The following is a 12,367-nucleotide window of genomic DNA, read 5'->3' as shown; positions in this document are numbered from 1 at the left end:
CAGCACAAGAGACACTGACAATTTCATCACTCAGTTTAACAGGGGGAAAATTGGCTCCTTAGTGTCCAACGATTATTTAGAATAAGCAGATATCCAGGAATGGTTCACAACACACATGCTGGATGAATTTCACTAGGTCATTCATTAAATCCTTCCAGAAAGGGCACTGCAGGTATTAAACCAATGCCATACTTAATCATAATAAACCAAGTACAACTAATCACACCTATGCAGAGGTATTAAAGTGACTTGTGGAATACCAGGCTCAGCCCCCAGTGATGGAGAAAGAGGTCTCACTTACTGCCATAAAGTACAGCACACAATCTGCTGAACAGATGGTCTCAAAAATAAAAGTGATCCGTCCGAGTTCTGACCCAGTTGCTCCCGTCACTGTTGTTGGAGGTCTGTTTAACAGAGAAGGAACAAAATATTTATACAGTGCTCTCCAGACAGGCAGCAGCCAATCCTTCAAATTCCTTTTTCTACAGTCAAGCCATCAAAGTCCTGTCACAGAAAACCTGTCCTTGCATAGTGGGAGCCTCTGCACTGAGTATTGGATGCAGCAGGGTCATTTTTTAAGTGTCTAAGTTCTTTATTGTACCTTCCCTCCTTACAATGAACACCCACATTTGACCATATTGGCAGCCTTATTATTGAAACACATTACATATGTCAAGTGATTTACACCAATGTAATTGCATCTACCTCAGCTGGAAAACAGCAGAGGGAGGGTGGGGTTCATCTTCCACACCTTACTGGTCTCAACATTCAGCACCTGGTCTGAGCTAAGAGTTTCATCTCTCTAAGCTCACTCTTTTGACAGAGACACAAGCACCTCAAGCAGGCATTTCAGCCTGTCTGAGGGTTCAGGAGTGGTGGCATTCCCATTCTCCTGCAGTGCCTCCATCTCCCCACTGGCTCCAAGGGAAGCACAGGCTGTGGAGGCTGCCTGGAGCCACAGGGCAAAGTAACTTGGGTTTCACTAAAATACTTTTAGGGCAGGCTCCAGTATCCAGCCCATGGCAGGTTTAGCTGGTTACCATGGAATAATTTAGAAAGAGAGGGATAGCAATATCTTTTCTCAGCTTCCAGACAGCCAGCTGGCTGCATCTTGGACTGAAGCAAATACTGCTAAAAACCAAGGTCCCACATGCTTGCCTGCCTCAATGGACAAACTGGGGACATGGGAACAAAATTCAAGATTCCTCTTGTCTCTTATTCATTGCATTATTCCACTTCAGAAAGGAAGACTGAGATCATCCCTGTGATAGTGTGTGAAAGAGGTATGAGACAGAAATAACTGAGAAATAGATGAATATCCCATTCCTTACTTAAATCCTGGGATGTGCAGGCTCAAGATAAGATAGTCATTGTCAGAACCTCCAGCCCCACTCTGGATGTGATCACCAGCCACCTCCCAACCTTCACAGAACAGAAAAAGAAAAAAAATTCAATAAATGGGTGGCAAAGGAAATCTATGTTACCATAATTTTTAAACAATTCAGTATGTCAGTGTATTTTAAAGATGCCTTATCAACTACAGATACAATATCATGATGATTTGAATGTAGAATTTTAGCAATTGTATGAACCACTGATTTTACAGGCAATTTTCACCTTTCAAATCAGCAGAGCAATTGATATTCCCTGATCTGTGCTGTGCAGCTCAAGGGGGAGAATCCATCTGATATCTTTCAGCTTTAAAACAGATGAATCAGTGAATCTGTGTGTTAAATGTTAAGCACATACTTCAGTTCCCCTCTACTCAACACGCATAATTCAAAGCTTGAGTTCCACCAGTCTGACAGGGTGGATCAGGCTGAGGAAAATCTGTCAGAGAAGGCTGGAGGAGTCCCAAACAGGATCATTTTCACCACTGAGCTGTGACTGCTCTCTGCTGCAATTTCAGCACATGTGCAGAGAGAAAGCTCTGAGCACTAAAGGAATAAAATTAAAGACTGTAATTAAGATTTCCAAAATAATTATTTGTGACCTCGATGGGCATAGTCATCACAAAGCAGAAAATGAGATAAACTAGGGAGAAGACAAAACAATGCTTTTTTCAATGGGATATGAATGCATCTGTAGATGCATTAAAGCCAGTGTGGGATAGGTCTTTGCAGAGGGAACTTCACATAGGCTGTAGCTCCTGCCCTCCTCTGTTATACAAGAGATTTTTTATTCCTTTATGATACTGTGACATTGCTTCCCACAGGAAACTTCAAGCCTGGTGAAACTAAAGGAAAGGGAGGAAACTGTGCCGTGAGTCAGGCAGCCAAGAGCACACTCTTTTTGGTGGGTGCTCCATAACCACAGGGATCCATGCAGGGGACATGGGATCACACAACACAGCGAGTTTGGCTCACCGTTCATCCCATCACACTTTGAGTTGCCAACATTAAAGCAAGATGTCTTCATGTTTCCTGGCAGGATGTTCCACCACTTGTACTCAAACCCAAGAGCTGGCTCAGTCCCAGCAGGGCAGGCTTTGCACTCTGAGGGCGAGAGGGCAGGAAAGGATATCACACAGCCAAGGCACATGTCAAACAGTGCTTTGAAGAACATAGATACTGCTTTTTTACTCCCTGGTGCAAATAATAAGTAAGGAAAATAATTTATTTCTTTGTAGTTAAACAGTCAAAGACCTATCAGGACCAGGAGAGTGGAAGTGACCAGCATTTTGTAAATTGTAGATCATAACATTGTGTTAAGTAATCTGCAACTGGTCCCCCAAGTCACATTTACTTTTTAATAGATTCAGCTGAAAGTTTGATGAACAAGAGTTCCCCCAAAATGCTGCAGGGGACCATTGGGCCAATGCATCTCAGAATCAACAAGCCAGAGTTTAGGCTAGACAATATTGGCAGGGTATTCATCTGACTGGGCTTAAAATGAGGTTTTCATAGGAAAGAATTTGGCATAGATAGGAGAATGGTTGAGGAGGAATTGGTGACTGGAAAATTCTGATTCCCCTCTCAGAATCCCTTAAAATAACTCTCAGGATGTTTATATCAGCCAAGAAATGCATGCAGAACACAGCAGGTCAACTTGGAGCAGTGATCCCTGATAAGAAAGGACTCAGGAGAGGAAACAGATATCCACGTCTTACTCTCCCATGTTATTTAACAAGTATGAACAAAATGAGCACTGGCTTATGATGATGTGTCACTAAACTAAGTCACATGCAAGCAGATGACTGCTTTTGGAAACACACAAATTTTTTTTGCAGACTCTTACCCTGTGTCCCATCTGAAAATGTGCCTGGTGGGCAGGGAGTACAGGAAGATGAGGCATTGTTGTAAAAGCCAGGATTGCAGGGTGGACAGTCCTGCCTCTCTCCAGAAGGAGGTAGGGTCAATGCATCAGGGAGATCCTCTCTGCAGATCTTGGGTTCAATCCACTTGTACATGATCTGAGTCTGGAAGGAGGAGACACTGAGTTCACACGAAGTACCATGAAGCTTTAGGACTAAATGCACCAATGAAGGTCCCTCTTGTAAACTAAATTAGGGTGTTCCCATAATTTGAGACCAAAAACAGACCTTGCACACACAGGACAATAAAGGGAAGTGCAGGTAAGGGCAACAGAAATGACCAGGTTCACAAGAGATTCCAAGATATGAGGCTTTAAGGACAAAACAAAAATGTGAAGCTTAAAACAATTACTATTTAATTAGTAAATTTCCTATTTAATTAGTCAATTTAATTTCTCTTTAATTAGTAAATTTCCCATGCAAGGGGTTCTGAGGAACATCAGATAAATAATTCTAACTGGATATGCAATCTCTGCATTATAACCCCAGAAACACAAAATATAACTTCTGCCGTGTAAAAGCCCTTAATTTGAATTAGCAGAGAGAACCTCAAGTTCTGCATTTTTAATTCATACTGGCCTGTTCTTTGCAAAGTCCCCAGTTTCTCTCCTGCCATTTTTCACCTATTGAGAAAATGTCAAAACCATGCAGGAGCTCTCCCCAGGCCCCTCCAATCCCTTCTCATCACATAAAAAGCAGTTTATGAACACCAACTTGACTCAGTCCATGGTGTTACCATAGTGTGACCTCTTCATCATCACCCCCCTTTGAGGACACAAGTTTCTGTCTTCAGGAGAAGCATTGGGTGAGATGCATCACCCACAAAGTTGTGTTCCAAATTTCATCTGACTTTGTTTCTCTCTCTGAAAGGGTTTTACATCTCAAGAAGAAACTTAGCTGAGTTCCACAGCTGAGAAACCCAACTGGCAAGAGTTTAACCTGTCCACATCTCCCAGTCTGGGTACTTCTACCCTTTGGTCCCAGCAGTCAGGGACCTTTGAGGCTGGAGGCTCGGGTAATGGAGATTTCACCTTATGAATTTGATCCAGACCCGCTGTCAGCCTGGGTGTTGAGCTGCTTGCTCTCAGGGTTAGCCCTCTGGTAACACAGAGCACCTGAAGTATTGATCCTTCTTGAAACTGTTCCCCAGAATAAGCTGGAAGAAGCCTCAGTTCAGACTTGAGCCCTGGCTCCTGGGAGCTCCAGTGATGCTGAGGCTGTCACTCTCCACCCTTGCCTGTGCTTTGTGGCAGCCATGCCTGTGCCAGGTCATGTTCCCTGGCTGACCCATGGACACAATGTCCCAGGTTCACACTGGTCCTGTGTTTTCTCCAGGGACTTGTCTGGCCACCTTGGCTCAATCTGGTCACTGGCACAGGGTCCTCAAGCACTGAGGGACTGCTCCTGCTGCCAGAGTGGCACCACTTCCTATGGATCAGCCTGTCCTTGCTGCTTCTGAACACCTGGAGGATTTTCTGGAGAATCACCCCAGAAATGCTTCAGCAGCATCAGGGTGCACAGTGTTTAAAATAAAAAGGCTCAGGAGATGGCAAAACACCTGTGTGGCTGCCCAGAGCCCAGACACACTGCCCACCACAGGAATCCTCCTGCATCTGAGCAGGGAGAAGTGAGCCAGATGGTGCCTGTGGCCATGGGGTGAGGGGTTTCTCAGACTGGGGCTGAAGCATTCAACTTGGGATTTTTAAATCAGCAGGTAGATGACAAGTCAAGAGTAAAGTGCATAAATCTCCAGAGGCTCCTTCTACACATGGGGTGGGACAGCAGAAAGGAGACAATTTATTGTTCAGTGAAAACCTGGCTTATTTTAGCAAGCATGGATCAATAGGCTGGTCCTTTACAGCCACTGTTCTCCTGCAGATGGCCTGCAGAGTCAGGCCCTCTCATTGAGCTGCATCACATGGAGAGATGTGGAGTACAGCAAAGCTGAACCAATTTCCAGACTTGCAGAGCAGTGAAACCAGTCCTGAAAACTCAGCCAGTATCTGTGTGCCTGTGACACCTGCTGCTGTCATTGCAACTGGGCAGGGAAGGCTGTCTGCAGAAAAACCCACTTTGCACTCTAATGATATCATCAGTAAAGGGAAAGGCAGTGGAAAAGGGTGAAATAACAGGAACTTGTTAGTGTCAGGGAGACTTGGACCACACAGAGCAGTGGCAGAACAATCCACAGGAGGCTGCAATTAGAGCTGTACCTGGGGGGGGTAGCCATCAACACTGCTGCTGATTTCTTGAGCCATTAGAGACAGTTAACAGAGCAGAAATCAGCGAGTCAAGACCAGGTTGCAGAGCCTGACAGCTCTGGGGCTAAACTCACTGATGCTTCATTAGCAAAGCATGCAAGCTCTCAGCTGCATTTAGAACTCACTGATCAGGAGACTCCAAAATACCCAATCCTGCCAGCAAATATTAGGCCAGCAACATACAGGTGTTAGAGAATTTGACTATTGCAATTCCATCTGAGAGATGGGATCTAAGAGAGATGGGAAAGGAAAGACATGAAACAGGCCTGACCATGTGTCCACACCTCTGTGGGCTTCCTATAGCAGCAAACAGCTGTTTCTTTTCCAAATTCCTCCCAAAATTCCACTTGACTGCTAGGGACAAAGCCAGGCTGCTCCACCAGCAGGTCCCTCTATGAGAGACCAAGTGAATCTAGGGTCTCTGGGTGAAACAATGACCTGAGAGTCCAGGTGATTTGAGGCATCCCATGGGACAAGCACATTACCAGCAGCTAAGCTGACACACATGAACACTCCAGACTATGTATATACCGTTATTTTACCTGACCACAGGCAAGACTTTAACCTGTCCTTTGATGCTTAAACCAAGGGCCATGGCACATTCACACCTATGCAGCCAAACACTCCTCCACCTGAAATAGAGATGGTTGTATCCAGTGCTCCTGGGCCATGGTGTCACCTGAATTATGCCTGGGTGCTGCAGGGACAGTCATCACAAGCCCAAAGTATGCCAGAAAGATTATTAACAACTAAAGAGATGGGTTTATGCTGGGACAGTGCTTCACCCTGTGTTCCAGCAGCATGGAAGTATGGAAGCAGCCCCAGTGACCCCATCAGACCCTTCACAAGTGCAAGGAGCTTATCATCTCACCAAAACACATCCCTTAAGCAGACCCATTATCTGGCAGATTCTTACAGAGGGATAAAGGCTGCAGAGAGGGCAGGCAAAGGACAAACCTAAAGCCACAGATTCTACACTGGAAGCAAAATTGGGAAAGTAATTGGGAAGTGGATTCCTAAAAAGAACTACCTTGCTTTCAAATGAAGAGATAGTAATAAGGTCAGTGAGCTTAAAAATAGTATCTTGCCTTCTACTTACTTTTCCCTCCTTATCACATGGGGTATGGATCTGGAAAAAGTCTTTGCTTGTGCATGGAGGTCGCTCTATGCATGCACTGGATCCCTCCTCTAAAAGAAAAGGTGAGAAACAGGATATTAAATTATCAAATGGTCCCTGGAAACAACCGTAATGAGCTCGAAATCTGGAGGTTAAAATGAGTCAGCAGAAAAATATAAAACAAAAATGAGAAATCAAGCTCTTAATGGTGTCTGCATGAACCTTCCCCTGAAATGAAGCAGGGGAACAGGGGAAATACCAGCTGTGAAATACTGTCACACTGAAATTCACTGATTCGGTGTATGCAGGGACAATTATTAGGAAGAAGTATTTTACTTTGAAGATGGTGACTCACTGGAACAGGTCACCCAGAAAAGTTGTGAATATCCCATCCCTGGAAAGAGGTTAAGGCCTGGTTGGATAGGGCTTTGAGCAAACTTTGAGGAAAATTCCCTGCCCATGGCACAGGGGCTGGAATGAGATGATTTCTAAGGTCCTTTCCAACCCAAACCACTCTATGATTCCATCAAACCCTCCCCACTTCAAACAAAAATTTATACAGTTTACCAAGCATGGAAATATTTTCTCACTTGATAAGGAACAAAACCACTCTAATCCTGTAGGAACGTCCTTACAACACTGGCCCAATTATTTCTCTTGCCAGATAATTTTGCAATATTTCCATTCCCACTGTGAGCAGAGGCACAGGTCCCCAGGCATTTGCAATCATGGGTGATAGCAGGTGCTATGGTCAGTAACCGATTCTTCAAGCACTTTCTAAAACTACTACAAGGAAGAAATCTAAAGACCTTTTGCTTATGAAGAATAGATTAGGACCATGTCATTTGAAGATCACCACCTAACCATAGCTGGAAACACAGAGGACTTTGGGACTAGGTTTTGCAACTAGATCACCCCATTTTCCAACTCCACAGGAGGCATGGGCAAGGCAGGAGAGAGTTTAGAAAGGACAATCCTCCAAATGTGTTAAGGCTGAAGGCAATGATGAAGCAAATTCCTGTCACTACCAACTCATAACACAAATTACCACGAGAGGGCACAGCACCACTGCTCCATCCTTCAGAAGAACTCTCCCCTTCCTGCTCATAAGGGTCTGCATCCCTTCACATTAACACTGATGGTACTAACAATGCTTGACTGTGGCCCATCATGTATCTATGTGCCCTCTGCATATTTTGGGAAGTCAATCTTTTCCCCTTTACCTATCAGCTGGAGACTGTCACTGCTGGATACAACCACACTCAGATCTGAAACAGCCCGTGACTGCACATACTCAGACTTTCCTGGTTTTGCTTGCCCCACTTGGTTTATGTACCTGCATAATACATTTCTTCTTTACATTTGGTGCACTCTTTAGCCCCTTTCTCAGAGTAAGTGTCTCGTGGGCACACCTGGCAGCCAGAGGCACCTGGCTTGTCACTGAAGGTACCGGGCTTGCACGCGAAGCATTCAGATGTGTACGCAACTCCTGTAAGAAAAATTCTGGGTAAGGCACTGAAAGAGACCCAGCTGTAACTGCTGCCTACCTGGGCTTATGGCTGAGAGCAAACCAGCTGTATGAAACAGCATAAAAATCACACTCAGTTTCACCACTCACTTAAGACACTTTGGCTTCGCTGACCCATAATTTAGGTCTTTAATCTTGATACCTCAATTAAAGTCTGACCCGTCTAAGAACCTTATATGACACTCCCAGTTTTATTACTCTTAGCCCAGGACCAAAAGAGCAACTCCAGGAGAAAAAAGATCATTTGACTATTAATTCAACTGTCACTGTTATGACTTACATGACATTTATCACTTCTGAGAGGCTTACCAATAACCACCTTCTTTCTATCCTACAATAAAGAAAACCTATTTATTCCTTTCTCTCTTTATTTGCTAATCTAGTCTTTTCCAGTAGATGGCAACATTTTCCAGATAAACTAATTTTTCAGCCTTTCCTCACTGTGACGTTTTGCTGTTCTGTTTCTACTCTTCAGAGGAGGAAGCAGGGGGGAAGGGGCTAAAAAAAGCCACTTCAGTGTTCTAGGCACAGCAGTAGAAAAACCACTTGGCAAACATTGCTACAAAAGAGTGAGATAAAACCTCAAAGACAAATTCTACTTACCTTCAATTGTGATGTTCTTCACTAAAACTGGTTTTACAACTTTGGAGCCCATGAGAATCCCTGTTGTTCTCCAGTATAATATATTGCTACCTGATTTCAGAGTTACCTGCAACAACACATGTGAGTTAGCAAACATCCCCTTGCCAAGACATTGTTTTATTTCCTACTTCCACTGAAACTTCTTGCATCCTAGCAGCTTTTCCCGTGCTGTTTAGTGGGTCAAGAGGTAATGGTAAGACAATAGACAGATGCTGTACAGACATATCTGAGGAGTGCCAAAATGTGCTTTATGAAAATGTTTCTCAACACCCCAGTTGGAAAAACACCAAGAGCTGTTTCTGACCTTGTTGTAAGCAGAATTTGGAAAAAGCTGTTCCTGTCTTTATCCAATTACCCCTGGCACTCAAGAGCTTTTATCTCCAGCCTTATGTTCAGATATAGTCAATCAGTTTGTTTTTAAAGCCTTGAGATACACATTCATAAAGAAACTCGACATGACCCAGAGTTTGAAAATCCAGTTCACAAGTGAGTTTTGTTTATAGGTTTTAAAAATCAAGTCTGTCTGCATGTAACACCACAGTATCATGACCAGTAAGCCAGGCACAAACCATGGCTATCTCCAGCAGCAGTCTCATCCCTCCTGCTCACTTCTGACTGCAAACAGCAAATGAGATGCAGAAAACAACCTGGTTTCTGACTGCCCTGACCCACTTGTGTTCATGGCATGGTGCAGCAAGTGCCTGCACAACCCCTGTGGAAGGGTGGTGGGTTGGTGGCATTGTGGCTGAGGTAAGGGGCAGTAGGAAGGCAGGAAAACTCCTCCAGCTACAGTTTTGGTGCCTTCTGCCTTCAACTCAACACAATTTACACTTGTGTAACTATGGTATCACTCTCATCACTAAAAGAAGCAGGTTCACCAAGCCCCTGCCTGGCCTGGTGTTCCATATCTACTAGCCCAGTACAAGATGTTTAGTCCAATAGCAGGATAATGGCCTGAAAGTGCTATATTTTCACACAAGAAGAGGGATAAACTCTACCAGCAAAAGGGCCTAGGATAATGTGATTTACAGCAGGCCTGTCAGGACCACAGTTTTTGTTCACCCAGGATAAAGAGTTGAAAAATATAGCAAAGGGGAAGTACAGCATATTGTATCTCCCACATCCAAACATCTGCTACCCACGGGGCAGAGGAGAGCTGAGCTATCATGGGTAACAGGGGAACTGGGACCATACTGAAACAGGCATCAGGTTGTGTGAGGTGATGGACCCAACATCAGCTCCAGTGCAGCAGGACCCACCTGCTGAGAGCAGAGACTGCAGCACCTGGAAAATTGTGCTCACAGAAGACACCTTGACAGGATTTACAGAAAAAGCCCTTCAGGACAGCCAGAATCATCATCTCACCTAGCTCATATGTCTACATTTCAGCCAGCCATCCCAACAACTTTTATAGACAGTGAGCACACTTGCACACCCCAGATGAGGAGCTCAGATGGCACCATCTCCCATGCAGAATGCCAGCATCCCTCAGCTCACCCAAGTCAGTGCCCTGGCCTTGGATCTACCTCTCAGCTCATGCCACTCATCCCTCCTCAGCCAGATTTCCAGCCTCCCACTGTAACCTGCACTGGCCTTGCACCTGACCTAAGAGGCATTTCAACCAGAGCTGGCTCAGGAGCACAGTTTCTCCTCCAGCAGGAAAAACACACCATGAAAAACAGAGTGTGCTGCTGCCTATGCCCACAAAAGCCTTTTTCTTCTGGCACAATGTGCCCTGTGCTGCACCTTTGCTGATATGGCTCTGGGGACAAGGGTGTGATGGTGTAGTGGGAGCTGGTCTGCACATGATCCTGTGAATGTGATGCTCACAGGCAAACTCAGCCAGCTGGGTCACAGGCCAGCCAAAAGGCTCCTACCCCCAACGTGGACAGGCTCATATCCCTGCTGCAGAGCCACCCTGGTGCTGCCAGCTGGTTTTTCACACAAGCCCCCATGGAGCAGAAGTTGGGTGCAGTCCAGCTCTTCTGCACACACTTGAGAATGAAATGCCCATCCTGCTTGTCTCCACATACACACCCCACTCCCACTGCTCTGCCAAGGCACAGAGAATAATCTTGTGCTCTCATGAGCAAACAACTGCTGTACAAGATTTCAATTACAATCATGCAGAGTGATCGTGGCATGCAGATTTGCATAAATACATTCAACCTCATAAAACACTTAATTCAAAGCCCAGGGAAATCAATACAAAGTCTTGCATCTATATAATTTCCTTTGGGATCAGCCCCTTAGGGATCTCCATGACTTTTCCCCTCAGTGCTAGGAAAGCCCTGCTTCTTCAAATGCATTCACAGGAGCTGGCCCATGTTTGGTGTCTGGACAGAGGAAATTGCAGACATTTGGAAAAAAACACAAATGGAAAAAAACTTCATGAAGGAATTTTTCACACACTTACAGAATGAGAGCCCCATTCCCCGTTGTCTGTGAGCTTCACCCATTTGTCTGCTGTGGACTCCATTTCTTTGCACTGGTCATTTTGTATCTGTTAATAAAAACACAAGATCAGTGACTACAATCAGGTGCATCTCTCTGTCAGCATAATGACTTCTAGAATGGTAAGATTTGGCTCTGTTCCTCTTGTCTACATATTTAGACAGCTGCCTTACTTGTGGCAAGATAAACCCCCAACTTTCAACATCTGCAACAGCTTAACAGTGCCTCCACCAGCCCCCCCCTGACACAGATGGTAAAAAAAGAGCAGGATGAGATGATCTCAGGCTTGCCCTCACCCTATGTGATCAGACAAGGATGCTGAGCATCTTGTCTTGCTGCTTCCTCCTTCTCCTGAGCCTACCAAGATTTAATTCTCTAAAACCCAGAGGTTTCTAAGTCATAGGGGAAGGAGGAACAGATGGGCCAAAGCTGGAAGACAAAGTGTTTTCTCTACAGCCAATATGTGCTTTGCCTTTGGCCTGCTGCCAGCTGACCTAGGGATGAGAGTAAAGCTATCAAGGCAGAGGCAACATGCCATGGGGAGTCTGTCCTGGCAGGACTGGGAGGCTGGCTGTCCCTTGCCTGGGTCCAGGGCAGCTCAGAGCATTTCCTTACAGCAGGGTTTGGTGCAGCTCTTTCTTCTTACACCTTTTCAGATGAAAAATATCAAGTCCCTTTGAGGCACAAGATCACATACTCAGCTTTTATTGCACCAGGGAGAAAGGCCACTTCAACATTTTCACACACTTGACCTGGAGTCAAGGATCCTCCTTCAAGCTGCTCGAAATCAAATCTGATATAAGCTATGCAACTCCATATCCTCCAAAGCATCTCTACACTCAATTCTCAGCTAAACCAACTGCACTGAGGAAAAAAGGTGTGAAGAAGCACATGTATAGAAGGTAGATCCCTAATTATCTTGTGCAACCTGAGCTACAGCACCCTTTTGTCTTGGTTCCCAGCTACAAAGAGGAGGTAAGAATATATAGCCTCTTCTCAGCATATGTAAAGGGCTTCACTATGTAAATAGAGCCAAAGAAGGGCAGATAAAA

The 12,367-nt window shown here is 44.9% G+C and overlaps 1 protein-coding gene across 1 annotated transcript in view; it reads right to left on the bottom strand.

Moving 5' to 3' along the window:
* ELAPOR2 (endosome-lysosome associated apoptosis and autophagy regulator family member 2) overlaps nucleotides 1–12,367 on the bottom strand; it is a 100,185-nt gene that overhangs the window by 19,839 nt on the left and 67,979 nt on the right. Inside the window, 8 exon segments of the mRNA XM_036401254.2 lie at nucleotides 302–404; nucleotides 1,332–1,422; nucleotides 2,367–2,495; nucleotides 3,238–3,418; nucleotides 6,674–6,762; nucleotides 8,028–8,180; nucleotides 8,823–8,928; nucleotides 11,278–11,364. Coding sequence (XP_036257147.1) covers nucleotides 302–404; nucleotides 1,332–1,422; nucleotides 2,367–2,495; nucleotides 3,238–3,418; nucleotides 6,674–6,762; nucleotides 8,028–8,180; nucleotides 8,823–8,928; nucleotides 11,278–11,364 — 939 coding nt within the window.

The sequence above is a fragment of the Molothrus ater genome, chromosome 5 (assembly GCF_012460135.2).
Source record: "Molothrus ater isolate BHLD 08-10-18 breed brown headed cowbird chromosome 5, BPBGC_Mater_1.1, whole genome shotgun sequence".
NCBI lineage: Eukaryota > Metazoa > Chordata > Aves > Passeriformes > Icteridae > Molothrus > Molothrus ater.
This window is presented reverse-complemented; position numbering and strand designations above follow the sequence as displayed.